The following is a 19,937-nucleotide window of genomic DNA, read 5'->3' as shown; positions in this document are numbered from 1 at the left end:
TTGCCTGTGGCACCCAAAGAGGACTTGGGCCCAGCTAGCAGTGCTGCAGGAGGATGCAATGGACTGTCTTCCTTGAGGTGAGAAAATACCTTGAACTAGTCAGCAGTGTGATGTGGTGGCCAAGAAGGCCAATGCAATTTTGGACTGTATCCATAGGAGTATACTGTCAAGATCGAGGGATGTAATTGTACCTCTCTATTATTCTGCATTGGTTAGACCTCACCTGGAATATTGTGTACAGTTCTGGGCACCACAATTCAAGAAGGATATTGACAAACTGGAACAGGTTCAGAGGAGGGCAACCAAAATGGTAAAGGGTCTGGAGTCCATGCCCTACGAAGACAGGCTTAGGGAGCTGGGGATGTTTAGTCTGGATAAGCGAAGGTTAAGGGGGGGGGGGCATGACAGTTATGTTTAAATATTTGAAGGGATGCCATGTTGAAGTGGGAGCAAGGTTGTTTTCTGCTGTCTCAGAGACTAGGACATGGAGTAATGGATTCAAGGTGAAGGAAAAGAGATTCAACCTAAACTTTAGAAAGAACTTCCTGACAGTCAGGGCTGTTCAACAGAGGAATTCACTGTCTCAGGTAGTGGAGGAGTCTCCTTCTTTGGAGGTTTTTAGACAGAGGCTGGATGAACATATGTTGGGAGTGCTTTGATTGTGTGTTCCTGCATTGCAGGGGGTTGGACTTGATGGCCCTTGGGGTCTCTTCCAACTCTATGATTCTAGCCATATGAGCATATTTCTTGCATGTAACTTCTTCTGAACATTCCAGTTGTTCAGCATCTGATTTTATGCTAGTGTGTTGATAGAAAAGCATGGTAAACTGCCATGCAAGCAGTCCTTGCACCCATATAGAAGGTGAAACTATACACATCTTTATGCAGCCAGATATTAAACACATTGGGTTAGAACCAGATTAAACAGGCAATTTCCATTGTTCTTGCACCCCCCCCCCCCCCCGCCGCCCACGTTTGTTGAAGTTGGGCTCAGTGGGCTGCAGTGGGAGGAGAGAAGCGGGAAATGTCCATTCTGCCACTTGAAACTTTAGTCTGGATTCAACTCGGAAAAGAGACACTTGAACCGATTCAAAGTAGGGGTGACTTGTGCAAAAAGATGAACTGTCCTGCTTCTATATCACCACAGAGACTCGACAATTCTGGCTCCTCCTCCTACCTCCACCTGTCAGTTTGTGTGCCAAAGCCTCACAGCTAATCAGAGAGGAAATAATTTTCAGGGGCCTATTTGCCAGTTTCTTCTACTTTGCATGCAAACCCAGAGGTCTGAGCTTGCAAGACAGTATGATGTTCTAGCAGCATTGAAATTATTTTCATGGACACTAGCAAGCAGGTTTAGGACTGTCTTATGGGGTTTTGTCACATTTTGGAAAATTGTTATAGTTACATCTCATGTGCTGGTAGCTTATGATGATGATTTCTGTTTATCCCACCCATCATCCAAGCAGAGCCTACCTCCGCCACTGTTGTGAGGATGAAACAGGGAGAGGAGAACCAAGTACATCACCTTGCTCTGCTTGGGAAAGTAGCGACAGGTTCAACTCAGATAAGACTTTTGGATTCTCTAGTCTTACATTAATTCTCTAACTGTTTTGGTGTCTGGAGCAGCTCTGGTTGGAATGCTGTGGCACAGGGGCCAGGGGAAGATCTTCATTCAGCTGGATAGCATATAAGAGGGTCTAGGCCTCAAGACATTCGCTCTCTGCCTACCTCTCAGGGTTGTTGTGAGGATCCAAAGAGACACTCTGAGTTCCTTCGCATTTACAAGGACTAGATGCTGGAAAAGGGAACTAGCTATTCTACCCAATATAAGCAAGCTCATTTTTTATAATAGTATGAATAAACCAGAGGGAGGAGGGGGCAGGGCAGGGCACATATTTAACAAATACAAAGTCAAACTGGCTGCAAATTCCATGCTCCTTCCCAGTTTCCTTCTCCGTGGCTTTATTTACCTGAGTTATTAATCCAGGCTGTTCAGCAGCCTGCCTGTTCGGAGCAGATAAGAGCAAAGCCGTGTTAACCCCTTGGATGTCTTGGAAAGCGCCCGTCGTCTGGTCCGCTTGGGCTGGCCTTCATCCTCCGGGCTGCCTCGTCAGTTTTCCTGCAGGACCGCTGAGCCCTGCTTGACCTGAGAAATGTGGCTCCCCCGTAAATGCACATCTTCCCCACCGCTGACCTGATTTAGGCTGCCCAAAACGCCTCCAGCGATCTGGTCGAGGCGAGGTGCTCCACACGCGGAGAAGCTCCTTTGTTTGCCCGGTTGGCTCCAAATTCGGAAATCATGTGCAGATCAGAGTCCCAGACCTTCTATGCAGGAAACCTCCCTCCCTCCCTCCCCCTCCCCCTCCCCACTAACCTTTGAACGATATTGGCATGTTGCAACCTGCTTGAGGATCACTACGAGTTAGAGGGAGTGACGCGGCCCCATTCCTTCCTTCCTTCCTTCCTTCCTTCGCCGCCCTCGTGCGGTCGCCAGTCCCCATTTATTCGCCGCTCAGTAGGCTGGAGTAATGTGCGAAGATGAGGAAGCCGTAAAAGGACCGTCTCCCGTCCCTACCGATCTGGGTCTGTCTGACTGCCCCTCTCCCTCTCCCCCCACCCAGCTCTCCTTTTCATCCACCCAACCCCCCTCACCCCTTTCTCCCTTTCCCGAGCCTTTGAATTTTGGGGAGCCGTCCGGACCATCGAGACAAAACTTTGGGGTGGTCATAACCGGGTGTTCTTGAAAGCCGCGGAGAGAAGCAGCCGGCAGGAAGAAAGTTTCCAAAAAAGGCAGGTATATAAAAAAAAGGAGGGGTGGGTGCTCTCTGTGTGTACCTGCGCGCAGGGGGCGGGAGTCTGCACGAGGGACCGGGTTTTCCGGGCTTTGTGGCCGTGTCCTGGTCGCTTTCGCTCCTAGGGATCCTCCTGTATCTACGGCTGGCGTCTTCAGAGGCATGTCAGGGTATTAAGATGTGTTTCTCTCGGTGGCACAATTCATGCCACTTTGCCACGGAAACACATCTCACGGCGACCTGCTTCCGAAGAGGCCGGCCACAGATGCAGGCGGAACCTGAAGAGCAAAACCGACCCGACCGCGGCCACACACTTGTGATTCCGACCGTGGACAACTCCGCGCGGTCTCTCGATGCTCCCATCCAGCCCTTCTCTCCCACATCGGGACTGGGCTCGTGTCTTCCAGCGCTCTGTTATAGCCTCGCTTTGCTTTCTACAGAGTGCCCTAGCCTAGCGCTTCTGTTCTGCAGAACGGATCAGTGGCTGATTCTTACTTGTAAGGAAGCCGCACGGACTTCAGTGGGACTGACTTCTGAGCAAACGGGCATGGGATCCTCCAGCTTCAGGATGCTAGAACTGGATTTCAGGAGGGGCGTGGCTCTCTCTCTCTCTCTGTGTGTGTGTGTGTGTGTGTGTGTGTGTGTGTGTGAGAGAGAGAGAGAGAGAGAGAGATATGGGAAGGAAAAAACAGTCTGCAAGAAAAGAGGCGCACGAGGTTTGTGGGCCGTGACTGCCGCGGGCGAAATGCAGATGCGATTGTACAGATTGGAGGGGGCAGGGGGTGTGGTTGGGGACGGTCTGCACCGTGCGTGCGCACTCCTAGCCGGGTTCTGCGTTAGACTACGGGATGGAGTGGGTTCAAAGCAGAGATGATATCAGCCGTAGCGGGGGGTGGGGTGGGGGTGGTGGTGGGGGGTGCAGGGTTGCCGGAGTCTCTTTCAGGCTTCTTTCCTGGGGTCTCCATTTAGTGCCAGTGGCGTCCGAACCGGTTGCCATGCTGTGCTCTGCAGCGGACCTCGCTGGACTCCGCATCATGGATGCGCGCCTGTCGCTGTCCGCAGATCATTCTTATTTTGGAAAACAAGCCAATTTTTTAAAACCCTGTATAATATTCGTAATAATAAACAGAATGACAAAAGCGACCGCAAGATATCCAGGACTCTGCTTCATTCTCTCGCCCACCGCTTACGTAGTAAAGTGTGTGTAGGAGCAGGCGGAGAACTCCGTGGAGAGCAGGGTCAACTTCCTCCACCCCCTCCTCCTTATTTACCCCGTCCGCTGGAAAAGCAGTAGGTGAACTTCTGGTCCCAGGGGTGGGATCAAAGGAACCCCCCACCTTTTTTTTTTGGATGAATTGGGACCCAGATCTAAACTCATGTGCTTGGAAGTAAATGCAGAATGTATGAGACTCTATCACTCACACGCCTGTGTTACAGAAGTGCAGTTTATCACTCCACGCTGCCAGGGTTTTTTTTTTTGGTTGTAATATGCATGCATGGTATTAGCCATAATGTTAATATTAAGCCCTCGACATGCTTTAAAGAGACAGGTGGAGGTTGGATTCTAAAGGAGTTTCCAGTCAGCTATGAACTGACGAGCCTGTTCAGGTGAATTCGTTTTGTGCTCAATAAATGCGTTTAGGAGCACAGCACCTGAACGGATGGTCCATACGCGATCTTACACCTAACTTGATGGACCTATAGTCAATATGCTTGTCAAGCGTCAGGGAATAAATCCGAGATAAACGAATGGTTCTGTGTGTGTCTGTATCCGGATTCACTATCAAAAAGTGATCATTTTAAGTCTGAACTGAGAGTGGCACCTCCTTCCGATGTGTTTGGGGGTTCAGTGCAGGGTGCACTTTCCGGGTTCATTTAGCGCCACTTGCAGCGGGACGGTCTGGCTTAGATTCAGTCCGATATTTCGGGGTGCAGCAAAGGGAGCGAAGAAGGACGAGTTCGCCTGGTTCCGGAGTTGCCCGTGGAGGAACGCGCTTAGAGATTTGATGCCAACGAAAATGGAGCCTAAAGGTCAAAAAATAATCCGGGCAAAAAAAAAAAAGGCTTAGTGGACTTTACCGTTCCAGATTTACTAGATAACTGCGTTTAGGAGCAGGCCGTATTGGACCTAAAGGCTGCACTCCAGAGCTAATTCCCGACGTAAACAAACCAGAAGCCCCCTGCAACCTGTCCCCAGCTCCTCCGCACGTCCAACGTGCTTCCGATCCCCTGCAGCTGCTCTGCTGAGTGGATCAGTTTGCAGACTCGGAGTTGCACTGCACCCCGGTGACTCCGCCGTGACCTGAAGAAGCCAGTCAATGCCGGGGAGGGGCAATGCAGCTGGAGGCACGAAAAGGGGCCACGTCTCCGATTCTATCTTGGGCGTGGGAAGCAGGCGAAGGTGGGATGGGTGGCGAGGGGAAGGGAGGGGAGGGCTCACCGGCAAGGGGGAGGAGGCTGGGGATCGGCCGCGTCATCCCTGCAAAAAAAAGAAAAAGCGCCCTCGCACAAGACAATGGGGTTTCCCCGTTTGAGAATCTCCCAATAGGGACGGCGGGAGGTGGGGAGAACTGCCCTTGACCTTTGCCAGTCACAACAACGTAGCACGCCGGCGCCTTGTTTGGTCTGGCTCGGCTCCTGGGCTCCTCGTCTCGCCCATCTGGGTCTCGCCCTCCAGCTCCCACCAGGATCCCGAACCGGAGCCACAATGGAAAGAGCAGTACCGTCTTTGCAATTTGGGATCCTAATAAATAAGGACCCCACTCGTCCCATTCTGTAGGGACCAGTTGTGTTTAGGAATGGAAGCAAACGGAACCTCTTTCCCCCGCTCTGTGATGGAACCCAAGTGGGGCTCCAGAGTAGCTGTCAAATACCAAATGCTGCGGTTTCGTATCCCGTGGCTGAGAATTTGCACCTGCCCGTTGGGAGGTTCGTGAGACAAGGCGGTCACAGCCATGCCCCTGCCGGCTCCCCTCCCACAGCCCCGTGGCTGAATTTGATTTGGGAAAATCAGTGTATTTTTCAAGCAAGATTTAGCTGTTGAATTTTTTCTCTTTTCTCCCCTCCCCCTTTTTCTTAGCAGGACTTCACTTAAAAATATTGGGCAACCAAAATTAAGATCTTCTGTGAAACAAACGACCTTTTTAGGGAAATAATTTGAATCAATTAACTGGTTGTGGTGGGTTTTCCGGGTCTGGTAGATCTTGTTCCTAACGTTTCGCCTGCATCTGTGGCTGGCATCTTCAGAGTTGTATCACAGAGGGAAGTCTGTTACACACTGTGTAACAGTTAATAGACAATGTGTAACAGACTTCCCTCTCTGATACACATCTGAAGATGCCAGCCACAGATGCAAGCTAAACGTTAGGAACAAGATCCACCAGACCACAGCCACACAGCCCAGAAAACCCACCACAACCAGTTGAATCCGGCCGTGAAAGCCTTCGACAATACACTGAATCAATTCAGGTGATGCCTCCGGAAAGACCTCGGAAAAAACTGCATTCTAACTAGAAAGCCCCGGACAATTTTAATAACAGCCCGTGGACGATGCTGGTTCCTTTCCCTGATCTGCAGCAATGAAACAGCTAAGCTAAACAGCTGCATGTACACGTGTGTGTGTGATACACACTGACAGAGGAGGGGGACGGTGGGGGGGGGGCAGGAACCTAAGATTACATCGATGGTTTGCAATGGGAATTAAAATCTGGGCGCGATACCGTCGTTCCTTTGCACCAGATGCATCCTGGAGGTTTCTAAATATGGAGCAAAACAAAAGCAGCTTGCCTTTCTCGACCTATTTGTGCAATGACATGTGATAATTCCTTCTCCAAAGCAAGACTGGAGTCTGCTTTTGCTACCCTGCACGCTCCCCCGCTCTGCAGAGTCGTTTGCCACCCTGTACTCACAGAAGAATGATTTTTTGCTCAGAGGTGTTCTCTGGCCAAAACATCAGAGAAGAATGAGCGGTTACGTGTTGAAGGATTGCAAGCGTGTTTACTCTGAAGCCACTCTGAAGTCAGCGGGGGCTTACTTCCGAGTAAATACAGATGGGATGAATGATGGCCTAGTCCTCTTGGGCAAGGTCAGGTGGGGATGCTGCCATTTCTTGCAATTGAAATTCCCCGTGCTAGGTACACATTACATTACAGCGCGTCTTCCTCTTTATTTTACCTTCTTTCTGTTTGAAAGTAGCTTTCCATGACCCCACTTCTAAGTGTGGCTGGGGTCCTCCTGCAATCTATATCAAAAATTTAAATTATTTGGCGACAGTTCGGCTCTTTTCCACAAGCGGAACAACAAATGAAACCCAGACAGTAAGAAAATACATCACGTCACTATTACTACAGGAAGGATCCTATTTTAGGATCATTTAATTGTCATATTAATAGAAGGGGGGGGGGTGCGAGGAGTCAATCAAACGATAAATTGAGTTTGCTTTACGGTGGCTGAAATGCTATCCCTTCCTCCACCCAGGCAGCAGCAGAACTGTTTTACTGCAGTGTTTTGAAGTGCTAGGAGCTGCCTAAAAGATGCCCACGACCTTGACCTTATTTAATACCATTGCACTCAATGTCAGAAGAGACATTGTGGAAGGCAGACCTTTGCAGGCAGAAACAACCTTTTTAAAAGGACAGCAAAGTGAGATTACCTGTCTCTATTTAGGTGCATCAACATAGATTCTGAAAACAAACTGATTCGATCTATTTGTAATCTGGCGTAGATGGAATCTATCATATTGATAATGCGACATCAAAAATATATTTACTACGAGCAGAAGCGAGGGGATCTGAGTCGGCCGCCATCTTTCCGGCCCCGTTTGCCAGGAGTCTATACCATGACGGAGTCAATGCAGTTCTCCTGGTCCAAACGCAGCCCGGAAAAAACGGGAGTGGGGGTGGGTGGGATTACGACTAATTTTTTAGCTGGCATAAATGGAGTAAGCATAAAAGATACACTGGCATCTTCGTTGAGACCATTTGTTTAGAGTTTGCCAGCGGAATGAGATGCCCGTCTAAAGACTGCGCTGGGCTTTATTCTGCAAATCAAGACTTAAAGGGGGGGGGCAGAAAACACGACGTAAAAATTCACTGCCCCCTCCTCCCAACCCCCTCCCTACTATCCGCAGCGGTTTTTGAAGCGTGGGTGTTGCTTGCTGGGGGGGGGGGAGTAGATTTTGGCGGGGACGTGCAGTCCCTCCCCCAGAAATGCAGCAAACCTTCCCTCCCCCACTCCCCCTCCCTTCGAAGTGCTGAACGCGTGGGGACAGGGAGGTGTCGCGCACGCCAAAAGGCTTGCGTTGGCAATCTGGTGATCATTGCTCGTCCCTTTTCCTCCCCCCTCCCCCCCAGGCTCCTCTGCATTGCATTGGAATCGCTGAGGCTGGATAGACAACCCACCCGCCTCTCTGCTGCTGAGCAAGACGGAGGGGAGGGGGGAGACGTCGGGAAGAGCAGCTGGGCACCCGAGCGGCGCCCACCACCACCACCACCACCACCACCCGGCTCCCTCGCCCCTGCGCTGCCCTCCCTGGACCCCACTTTCTATGCACCAGGGGGAAGGCGAGAAGATCCCATGGAGGTCCCCAGGTGGTCCCTCTGAGCGGTGTCATGCTCCAGGGGACACTGCAGAGGAGAAGGCGCAGTTCTAGCCGGGAGTGGAGATAGCGCCTGGGCAGCTTCGCCCCGACCACCCGCAGCCCCGCCGCCGGCAGGAGAGGCAGGTTTCCACCGAGGCGCTCGTGGTTTTTCATTTATAAAACTTTTTGGGGGGAGGGTGCTCGTGGTTTTTCTCCCCGCCAGCGAGGGAGCCCGAGCCGGCATCATGGCGACGCTCATCCGCAGCAAGATTTCCAATGTGGCCACCTCGGTTTCGCACAAGTCCCAGGCGAAAGTCAGCGGCATGTTCGCCCGCATGGGCTTCCAGGCGGCCACCGACGACGAGGCGGTGGGCTTCGCTCAGTGCGACGACTTGGACTACGAGCACAGGCAGGGGCTGCAGATGGACATCTTGAAATCCGACGGCAGCGAGGAGGGAGGCGAGCCGCCCTTGGAAGGGGACACCCACTACCAGAGGGACGGCACGGGCCCCCTGCCCCCGTCGGGCTCCAAGGAGGAGGGCGTCTGCGCCGAGCTGTCCGGCCAAGGTAAACCCAGGATCACCGCCTGGGAGGCCGGCTGGAATGTCACCAACGCCATCCAGGTAACCCCCCCCCCCCTCAAGCGCTGCGGGACTCGGCTTCGAGGGGCGCCGTCCGGGCTTCCTTGGGACCGACGTGTCCTTTCGCAGAAGCATCGCTCTCGGTGATGCAGCTGCCCCGGGAAGAAATGTCAGAGTGGTTCCCTTTCTGCTGCTTGCTGTGGTTTGAACAGATGCCCTGCAGAAGTCGTGAAGCCTAGCATGGGGAAGGGGCCCCAGGGGGTCGTCTAGTCCAACCTCATACGCTCAGGACCTGGGTAGGAAGCACTTAAGCACCCGGTGATTAAATCATTTGTGGGGTGAGCATTCCGCAATACGAATTAAGGACCAGCCAGTTTCCAGTGGGGGAGGGCTGAAAGAATGACGAACCATTCCCCCCCTCTCCGTCCACGTTTTCCGTGAAAGGATAATTTAATCCCTGTTAGAAAATGCAGCAGACCTTATTCCGGATAGATTCATTCGGAGGTGGCGATGTCGTGGTTCATGGCCCCCGAGACCTCGAAATGGTTTAGAATCTGCCTATTTATTTGTTCGGTTCCTGGGAATGAGAGCGACTCAGGCCACAGACGGGCCAGGCAAGAGCGCCTGGTCCCTTCCCTTCTTCTGGTTTCGTTGTCTTCTGCTCATTCCGCTGCATGGATATGCGGCGTGAATGCCAGAAGTTAACAAAAATCCTTAAAAATAAAGAAGCCCTCCTTTTTGTGGATTCAACGATATTTCCTGGTTTTAGGGGAAGAAAGCCCCACTGCAGTGATTTTGTTTTTGGGAAACGCCACTGGATTTTAAGCAAACTGCGACATAAGGAAATGGGCTAGCCAAACCGTCTTGGTTTCCCTCTGGATTCCGCACACAATATTTATAACGGAAATTGCAACTCGAGTTCATTTAGAACGACTGCAACTCGTTATAAATATGCAGTGCGGGATCACTATCTGTCGAATGCATTTCACCTTAGAAGGGGAGGAAGTGATAGGGATAGGATCCATTCCTACAAAGATACATCTCCCTTCCATATTTGTAATTTTCAATCAGCATGGAAGAGCTAGGGATAGGATCCATTCCTACAAAGATACATCTCCCTTCCATATTTGTAATTTTCAATCAGCATGGAAGAGCTTGAAATGCAGTCTCTCAGAACCTCACTTAATATTTCTCCCCTCCAAAATATTGCAAAACCCAAATCAGATTCCACTTGATTATTTTTTTTAACTTCATCCTTTTAATTAAAAATACCAGTTTCTGAGAGCTATGGAAATCTTAAATTAATGCTGCTCAAAGCCTTTTCAAAATGTCTGCCATAAAGACTTCCCTGTATGATAAACCAACTAAACCAGAATACTCAATTCAGTCTTCTCTAATATATCAACTACTATATAGTTTAGAGAAGGAATGAGAAGGCCTGTTAACCCCCTCCCCCCCATATATTTATTACAATAACAAATCATGCCATTTCAAAACTGCAGATCTTTTGGGGGCACTGTCCCCAAGTCATACTTTATACAGAGGTGAAATACTTAAAATCTATTATTGCAGATACAACTTTACTAGAAACTGTACATCTTTAAAGCAAGCATAGCAAGACCACTGGAAGGAATAGAGCTATTTTTAGCCATTCAACAGACTCTGTTGTACAATGGCTGTAAGATTTGTTTTAGTATTTTTAGTAGACCCTTTTCTGTGAATGTGAACAGGCTGCACTAATTTTGATGATCAGATCAATAGGAGTTTGAGAGTTCCCAGTATAGGAAAGAATGGTAAACATAAGGATGCTGATTGATATTTATTCTAATATTTTATGGAATACTTCATACTTTTCACCTCTGGAATCAAACATTTATACTTATGAGGGGGGAGGCATTTAAGAGATTATAAAGTCAATCAAAATATAGCTTTGTTCTAGTTTAAAATACATGTTTTTTTTCTAATTAAGACTCTGGAGGATTAATTTAAAACACTAGCTCTATAAGAAACGTTACAAGCAGAAGAGGAAAGTATGAAATTGTAATCATTTCTTCCTGTCACTTGCTTGAATAGAATCCACTGTTTCCTTTTATCTGAACTTGTTGGAAGAATGTGCTGATTCCTATTGAATAAAACCAAGCCACACAGTCTCCATTTTGTCTCTTTCCAGGGGATGTTTGTTCTTGGCCTGCCCTATGCTATTCTTCATGGTGGATACCTAGGACTTTTTCTAATCATTTTTGCAGCAGTGGTTTGCTGTTACACTGGAAAAATCCTTATTGCCTGTCTTTATGAAGAGAATGAAGATGGGGAGACAGTCAGGGTGAGAGACTCCTATGTGGACATTGCTAATGCTTGCTGCACTCCCAGGTTTCCTGCACTTGGGGGCAGGATTGTGAATGTGGCTCAGATCATAGAGTTGGTCATGACCTGTATTCTGTATGTGGTGGTCAGTGGCAATCTAATGTACAACAGCTTCCCTAACTTGCCTGTCTCCCAGAAATCTTGGTCCATCATCTCCACAGCAGTACTCCTGCCTTGTGCTTTCTTGAAGAACCTCAAGGCTGTCTCCAAGTTCAGCTTGCTCTGCACCTTGGCCCATTTTGTGATCAACATTTTGGTGATTGCCTACTGTCTCTCCAGAGCCCATGACTGGGCATGGGATAAAGTCAAGTTTTACATTGATGTGAAGAAGTTCCCCATCTCCATTGGCATCATTGTCTTCAGCTACACCTCACAGATCTTTCTGCCTTCCTTAGAAGGAAACATGCAGAACCCCAAGGAGTTCCACTGTATGATGAACTGGACTCACATAGCTGCTTGCATCCTAAAGGGACTCTTTGCCTTGGTAGCCTACCTGACCTGGGCTGATGAGACGAAAGAAGTCATCACAGACAACTTGCCATCTACCATTAGGGCTGTGGTTAACATTTTCTTGGTGGCCAAAGCGTTGCTGTCCTACCCACTGCCCTTCTTTGCAGCTGTGGAGGTTCTGGAGAGATCCCTTTTCCAGGATGGAAACCGGGCCTTCTTCCCTAACTGCTATGGGGGTGATGGGAGGCTCAAATCCTGGGGTCTTACCCTCAGATGTGCCCTGGTAATTTTCACATTGTTGATGGCCATCTATGTCCCCCATTTTGCCCTCCTGATGGGCCTCACAGGGAGCCTCACAGGTGCAGGTCTCTGTTTCCTCCTTCCCAGTCTCTTCCACCTCAAGCTGTTGTGGAGGAAGCTCTTGTGGCACCATGTCTTCTTTGATGTGGCCATTTTTGTAATAGGTGGTATATGCAGTGTGTCTGGGTTCATTCACTCTTTAGAAGGCCTCATTGAGGCCTATAGAACCAATTCAGAAGACTAAAAGTGTGGGTAGAACTTGGTTGCATTCAAGGGGAGGGGGAGGACTCACACAGAATATCCACATCGCCAAACGATTAATACATCTTCATAAAATAGAAATGTCATACGTTTAGTTCATTATACCCAGCAAATATCACAGAAACCTTAAGCAAAATTTCCAGATGAAACGCTTGCCCAGCAGACTTTTTAAATAAAGTGAGACTGAAAAATATATATTTTTTGTATTATTTAGATATTATCAGAGAGGAAAATATTTGAGATATTTCCCCGTCCTGTTTATTCAGTAGTTTAAAAGTTCTAATCTTTGTAAGGGAGGTGGAGAATATTTCGAAATAATGAGTGGTTTCATGGGAATATTTTTGCAAGAGTTATGAAAATTCAGTCTTGGGGAAATACATGGCAACCCAACTGCTCTGCATCACCATGCTGGGGTACTGGAGAAAATATGCAGCCTAATGCAAGATCTAGATCATATCACCAACGAATGGCAGCAACGACCAATGAGGAACCTCACAAGCTGTAGTGTTTACATTGTATGTTTCAAAATAACAAGTGAAGACTGCTTGATTCTTCCATACTAACTCATGTCCAATACCAGCGCTTCCCATTTTGATTAAGATCATGGCCTCCAGCTGAGATCAGACTCACAGTTCAGTTCTGTATGAGGTCCTTTTGAGTTCTAAATTGAATAAAAACACAAAGAAAAAACCCCAAGTTGTTGGATTTGAAAAGTATTTTGGATTTGAAACAAAACACACACAAGAAAAAAAATCCATTCTGTGCAAATACCAGATCTGTGGAGCTGTTTCAAATGTATGTGTGGTGTAATTGTGGTAAAAATTAAGATGACAAATGTATATCAGAAAAAAAAACTTTAAACATATAATGTGGTACATAAATATATCAGACAATAAAGAGAAACCATATTAACAGTGGCTGGCATGGTTTGTTGGTGGGGTCATAAAGTTTAGTGTTTGTGAAGTGCTTTTGATAATTCGCACATATCGTCTCCTGTTAGATAGTTCAGAATTGTTATTGCCCTAGTAGAAATGGCAAGAATTGAACTGGAGCCGTCTTGGTTCACAATTTGGTCTCTTGGCCACTCTATGACTTTAGATTTAATCAAGATACTATTGAAAACACAATGCTAGCTAATTACAATTTACCCAAGCAAACTTGCATGTGCCCAAAATCTGGGCCTCTATTGGGTCACTGTGTACAAACACAAAGCATCTTCAGCACATCTGTGCAACAATTATCCAGGCTACAGCTCTCTGGTGCACTGTTACCTGCCTTAGCTCAGTTTGAATGAGGCACTGGATACACCATATGAAAAAAATACACAAGAGAGTTCCTTTTTCCTGCCAGTGACACAGTTATATCAACCTTGTAACAAAACTCTCACATGTTAAGAGGTCAAAGCTCAATGATGGAGGAAGATAAGGAAAGAACATAACTTCCTGTATCAAATATCTTTAAAAAGAATATACGTTACTTTCCTTCCTTCCTTCCCTTTCTTATTCTAGTTTCAAAAGGGTAGCTGTGTTGGACTTCAGTAGGACAGACAGATTTGAATCCAGTAGCACCTTCGAGACCAATGAGATTTGGGGGTTCTAAGCTGTCTTTCCTTCATCAGATCCCTGACAAAGGGAGCATTGACTCTGGGAAGCTTAAACTCTCAAAATCTTGTTGGTCTCTAAGGAGATTTGGACTCGACTGTAGTTGCTTTCTCCTAATTGCTGTGAGTGTTTTGATAGAGCGGGTGGGCAAAATGGGATGGGGGAAGATGCTTCTTTTTGTGTCTCCTCGTATTTGTCTAAAGCAGGGAACAAGAACTTCTTAGCCTGCAAGGCTTTGGCCTGTTTCCAGAGGTGGAGCGAGGGGAAACTCTGAGTAGGGCGCTTGCACGCACTGTGCCCCTGTTGCGGCAGCCCCCGCCCTGGAACGCCCCCGCCATGCCCCCTCCGTGGCCTGGCCATGCCTGCACCACAGCTCCTCCCAGGGCGACCCACCCCACCCTGTTGGCGCTACACCTCTGCCTGTTTCCTCTTCCATGGCTCTTAATACCGTGTTTCCCTGAAAATAAGACAGGGTCTTATATTAATTTTTGCTCCAAAGGATGCATTAGGGCTTATTTTCAGGGGATGTCTTATTTTTTCCCATGATTTTGCCCTCCTCCCCATGTGATCAGCTGTGCTGGGGAATCTGTAACTAGGGCTTATTTTTGGAGTAGGGCTTATATTTTAAGCATCCTCCAAAAATCTCAAAAAATCATGCTAGGGCTTATTTGCAGGGTAGGTCTTATTTTCAGGGAAACGAAGTATCAATTTGAAGGCTTTGCTTTTTCATGCAGCTGCCTGTCATAAGGCCTAGGAGAAAAATGAGCATTTTTAGAACAAGGAGACCCCTGCACAAATTGAGACTCCAGTTAGAGAAGGTGCCTTGACCTGGGCTAGCCTGCTTTTGTCAGATCTCTGAAGATAAGCAGGGTCGCTCTAAGTTAGTACTTGAATGGGACACCATCAGGGAAGTCCAAGGTCTCTTCACAGAGGCAGACAATAGCAAACCACCTCTGATATTCTCTTCCTTTGATATAGGTTGGCTGTGACTTGATGGCATTTTACACACAGACACACACACTACAGAGAGCAAATGTAAATGTCACTACCAAACCCATTATGGTTGCCTGAAAAGAGAGGCCGTTTTACTCTTCTTTGAATGCAAGAGTAGAGAAGCACAATTTCCTTCTTCATTTTCATTTGGCCGTTCATTATTTATTGATTCAGTGCATAGAATGTGTTTAAGGAACAACTTTTGGGCAACCTCTTATGTAACTTTTTCTTATGAGAAAGGCACAAGGAAAGTGTCTAATAATTCACATGTGGTTACTGAAAACTTAGAAGGACTGACAGGCCCCAGGCCTTCCACTGAACTTTTGACTGAGGTAGGAGTCAAACCCAAGGCCACGCAAACAAACCATGGGTTCAGTAAAGGTCTTCCCAAACAGCACCAGTTTAGAACAAACAGTACAGAAATCACAGGATGAAATGCATGGGACTTTCCCTGTCTCTGAGGTGTTAGCATCTCAAAGTTAAGGGTTCCCATCCAGCCTTTTCAGTAATATGCTGTTTTTCATTCTCAGGGAAGATAGTAATTTTTTAAAGAGCAAATTTAAGCTTGTGGTACATTACCTGCACTCTGAAGAGATACAGTCCAGAAGAAATTGTGTGATGATTCTGAATGCGTGTTATTATTTATTTAATGCCACCAACATGCATGGTATTTTACAAAGAATAAAAAACAGCTTCCTGTCTGAAAGAACTTCCTATTTATAACAGTGAAGTTCAGCTCTTGGTCCAAAGCCTCCCCATTGGACTATGCTCCTGAGGTGAACTGAAATGGTCATACAGATTTTTAATTTTGTATCTGCCACTTGAAGTGTTAACACAGATTCTGTGGGGTTATATGAAAATCTGAGGGACTCCTCTAAGGATCTGTCTTCTCAGTTTGTAATCTGAAATATTGAGCTCTGAGTGGATTTACAGTTTCTGTTTTAGCATTTGATGACAACAATGTCACCAAAAAGGAAGAGATGGGTTCTCTGTCATTGGTTCAACAATCAAGTATTGCTAAGAATTAGATTTGTGTCCTGTACCTTACCAGGAACAGTAATATCAATGATTTTACATGGTTTACAATAGACTTGTTTGAATATTTGAACTAGTGCACATTCTTTGAGATAAATAGTGTTGAATTTGGCCTCATATAATAATTATTATTTACAGAGCGATTGCAGTTTGAAAGTGCTTCATGCACATTCTTTTAGTTTATTCTCACAATTGTGATTTAGTTTAGTTCTTTTGATAGCTTGTGGTTATTTTCTGTTATGTAATTGCAAGTCACATTAGATCCCCATCCAGGCAAGAAAGAACTGAATTTTGGCTTACTGATATGTTCAGATCCAGGCATAATGGAACTGCTCTGAGATGCTGTGCTATTAATGGAAACAACAAAGATGTCAGAACTGAACACACACACACCCTTTTCTAGCTACACATTTATTCCATAGGATTCTTAACTACTCTGCTTTCCTTGAATTTACCAGAGAAAGAGTTCCCATCAGTTAATTTTGGAATTAGGAATGGTCCAAATAGCGCCGCCCAGTGGCCATCTAAGACTTCCCCAATATTTCATGCTAGGGCAACATTTCTAAAGGTCCCAGAATATTTCAGCAGCCTTGGATAAATGAATGCCATTAAAACGAATTAAAGCCCTTTGTGAAGAGTTCTAAATATAAATGTCTTAGGAATACACAGTGGCATTCCGAATACATCTAACGGGAATCACTCAGAACCTTCCTTTCACTTTAAATTTGTAGAGGTTCAGAACAATCCGCTTAAAGGAAAGAGATCATATAGCAGTAGGATAATTATTCCTGCAGGTTTGCGGAGGACTAGAACTTCATTCGTGGCATTTTTTTCATAGCAGCTTGCGGAAGTCAAAGCAGATGGGAGGTGCAGGAATATATCCTCGGTTTTATTCCTGGTGAAGTTGCACTCGTTTTGTTTGCAATCCCGATTATTTCCCATAACTTTTAGGTCATACAAAGGGCATTCTTGCTCCTCCCTGGCTCCTGTTGCTAATAGTTTCACTATTAAAATTCTTCGCAGCCAGTGATATCCTTCTTGGAAGGGTGCTCAAATGAACGGGCTGCCCTGGTAAAAACAGAACGGTTCTCTATGGCCCCTTCCACACATGCAGAATAATGCACTTTCAATCCACATTCACAATTGTTTGCAAGTGGGTTTTGCTATTCTGCACAGTAAAATCCAGCAAAGTGCATTATTCTGCATGTTGTGTGGAGAGAAAGGGAAAGGAGCTTGCAAGCTACGTTGAATCTCATGACAGGAGCGAAAGGTGTGGTATACATCCAAAATCATCTTCTTGCCCGGGAATCAAAGCCATACGAGCCATGTGCATGCTCCCAGCCGGGTAAGTAAAAGCAGCATTGAGATCAAAAGCAGGACTCTCCCCGTGTAAAGGCCATCTCTTCGAAATCGGTTCGCCTTCGGTCCTGTCTCTAGTCTTCGGCCATGTGGACGCCGAGTTTTAAGCAAGACGGTGGGCAGCAGAACTTCCAAGCAAGACGAGGCAAGACCCAGACGACGTCGGTTTTGACCCGAGCGCGCTGTCAACGCGCTTCGCCCCGAGCAGATCTCCCCGCAAATGTTGCTTTCACGCGCAGCTGCATCGTCGCCATAGAACATCTCCTGCAAAAGAAGAGGCGGGCATTGCTTTAAAAAAAACAAACACGCACAGGGGTCGCGTTATGCCACCCCCCCGCCCCACCCCACCCCCCGACTGCTGAGCATAAGCAAATCCGAAGCTTTTCCGCCGACGTGAGCATCCCGTCCCGGTCCCTTCGACAGCGTTGTAGGAAAGGAAAAATCTTTTTTTTAAAAAAGCAGCTAAAGGGCTGAGTCTCTCTCTCTCTGTGTGTGTGTGTGTGTGTGTTTGGGAGGAGGGTTTGATCATAAAGACTCTGGGCAGAAGGGAGTCCCCCCCCTCCCCCGTGCTTTCTTTGCATTAGCGAAAAACCATAGGATGCTTCAGCTGTAAGAGGTCTGCGTGCCCAGATAGCTCCGCAATGCAGAAGAAGGGAGACTCAGCCAGAGACGTCATGCCGGGGGCCAGGTGATTTCGGGAAATGACAGTTCTTAGAGGGGAGAGGGAGACGGGTCAGAAGATAAGGAGTAAAATGGAAAACCAGGGGCCAAGGGGCTGGAAGGCCATTCCCACTACACCCATTTGCTTGTGGGGGGAGTTCCAGCAGATATCACCCCCCCTCTATTAGAATAGAGTGTGCCATCCACCTGACACCTTGTACAATAGAGCCCGCTTTTTAAAGTGTACCACTTGAGGAAAGATATGGAATGGAGCTAACTAAGCCTAGGCCAAGCTAAGCACCTGTGTGTATCTCTGAAGAAAAGGACCTTGGCTTAGAAGAAGCAATCCAAGATCTCTGATTGCTGGCCAGGAGGGATTTTGTGATGATGTTTGCTTTGTGCCAGCAGTCTCTCTCCAGTGGCTGTGTCCTAAGTGTTAGCCTCTGGGTGATGTACAGTCTATGGGCTGTTGAGCTGTTTATAATCTTTATAGGAAAGGTTTCTGGAACCATCACACTGAGAACAAGAACTACATAAACTTCCTAAGATATGATCTATCGTCCTCAAAGGGGTGGTGGTGGAAGCCACCATTCCTCTATAAATTACAAACCTTTGTCTTCCTCAGGCAGTCTATATTGCGGGAGCCAATGGTCACTGAATATCCTGATGACGCAATAGGATGTTTTGGATGTAATTGATTCATGGGGTCACCACAAATGGGAAGTGACTTGACCAGGGGCATATCTACAGAAATTGGCAGCTGAGGGAAACTCTCAAATTGCACCCCCCCCAACTTCTTGTGATCTGGATGTCATGGCCCTATTGATATACCTGAAGATTACATTAGCCTGTTTTTGTCGCTGCATCACACTGATTGCTCATATTTAACTTTAACTGTCCACCCATATCCCAAGATCTTGTTCTCACACTACTACTACTACTACTACTACTACGACAACGACAACGACGACGACGACTACTACTACTACTACTACTACTTTTTCTTCAGTGTATCCTCCATCCAAAGAGAAGGGGGGAGAGATGGGAAGGGGGGAAAGGGAGAGGAAGGGGGAAGAGAGAGTGTTTTGGCAGCAGCAGCAGGGGATGGAAGGTCACCCTCACTCCCCTGCTGCTGCTGCAAAACTAGCCTCTGGTTGCTTTAAAACTAAGATTAACTTAGCCAGTCCCTGCTCCCAGTTTCTTCCTGGGTGCAGTGCTGCATACCAGAAAACTATGACAAGTCCTGCAGGGCCCTGGTCTCATTTGATAGAGCATGCCACCAGGCCACGGCAGGCTGAAAAACAACTTGCAGCTTTGCTTTGCCTTTGCTGAGCTGTCTGATCTTCTCTTTAGGGTTCCATTATAGCCCTGGAATCTATATCCATAAACACGAAATACCACTGACTGACACACTGACTGACTCATCAAAAGAACTCAAAAACCACCCAACCTACAAAGTTGAAATTTGGCACATCGGTTTATTATGTGGTTTAGGTGCTCACTAAGAAAGGATTTTTCAAAATATCCAGTTTTACTTGAGTTATTACACATTTACTGTTTTAACCGCTCATCTGTGGCCATCTGCGCAAACATTCTAAAGGCAAACCAGCACCTTAGTCCACAGACATGCTGCACGAATGTTCTAAGGGTGACAATTAAACACTACCAGCTTCATGTCCTTCACCATGGTGCGCCACTCTAACACCACCTTCCACAACGCATGTGAACCTATTTGAAAACAAACCCATCAGTCCACAGATAGGCTGTGAGGAAATATGCTGCATGTCATCCCAAAGTTCACAAACAGGCTGCAAAAAAGCATGCTGAATGTCACCCCGAAGTTAACAGACAGGCTGTGAAAAAATACTCCTCCACCCACCCTCAATGCTGTAAATACCACCGCCACAGCCAAAATATATAATCAAACCAGATTACAAACTATACACCATCACCTTTGGACTAT

The 19,937-nt window shown here is 47.0% G+C and overlaps 1 protein-coding gene across 1 annotated transcript; it reads left to right on the top strand.

The window, feature by feature from the left end:
• Positions 1 to 8,052: 8,052 nt before the first annotated feature.
• On the top strand, positions 8,053 to 13,240 carry SLC32A1 (solute carrier family 32 member 1). The gene is made up of 2 exons (XM_048498225.1): positions 8,053 to 8,993; positions 11,122 to 13,240. The coding sequence occupies exons 1-2, from the start codon at positions 8,616 to 8,618 to the stop codon at positions 12,307 to 12,309; spliced, it is 1,566 nt and encodes a 521-aa protein (XP_048354182.1). The 5' UTR covers positions 8,053 to 8,615; the 3' UTR covers positions 12,310 to 13,240.
• Positions 13,241 to 19,937: the final 6,697 nt, after the last annotated feature.

The sequence above is a fragment of the Sphaerodactylus townsendi genome, linkage group LG05, assembly GCF_021028975.2.
Source record: "Sphaerodactylus townsendi isolate TG3544 linkage group LG05, MPM_Stown_v2.3, whole genome shotgun sequence".
NCBI classification, from domain to species: domain Eukaryota; kingdom Metazoa; phylum Chordata; class Lepidosauria; order Squamata; family Sphaerodactylidae; genus Sphaerodactylus; species Sphaerodactylus townsendi.
The sequence above is the reverse complement of the archived record's forward strand: the minus strand, read 5'-3'. Positions and strand labels throughout refer to the sequence as shown.

Bases quoted from the DNA above. Each gene is read 5' to 3' on its own strand.
- SLC32A1 (XM_048498225.1), top strand. From the start codon at position 8,616: ATGGCGACGCTCATCCGCAGCAAGATTTCCAATGTGGCCACCTCGGTT. The intron at 8,994-11,121 runs GTAACCCCCCCC...GTCTCTTTCCAG, and splicing joins ATGTCACCAACGCCATCCAG to GGGATGTTTGTTCTTGGCCT.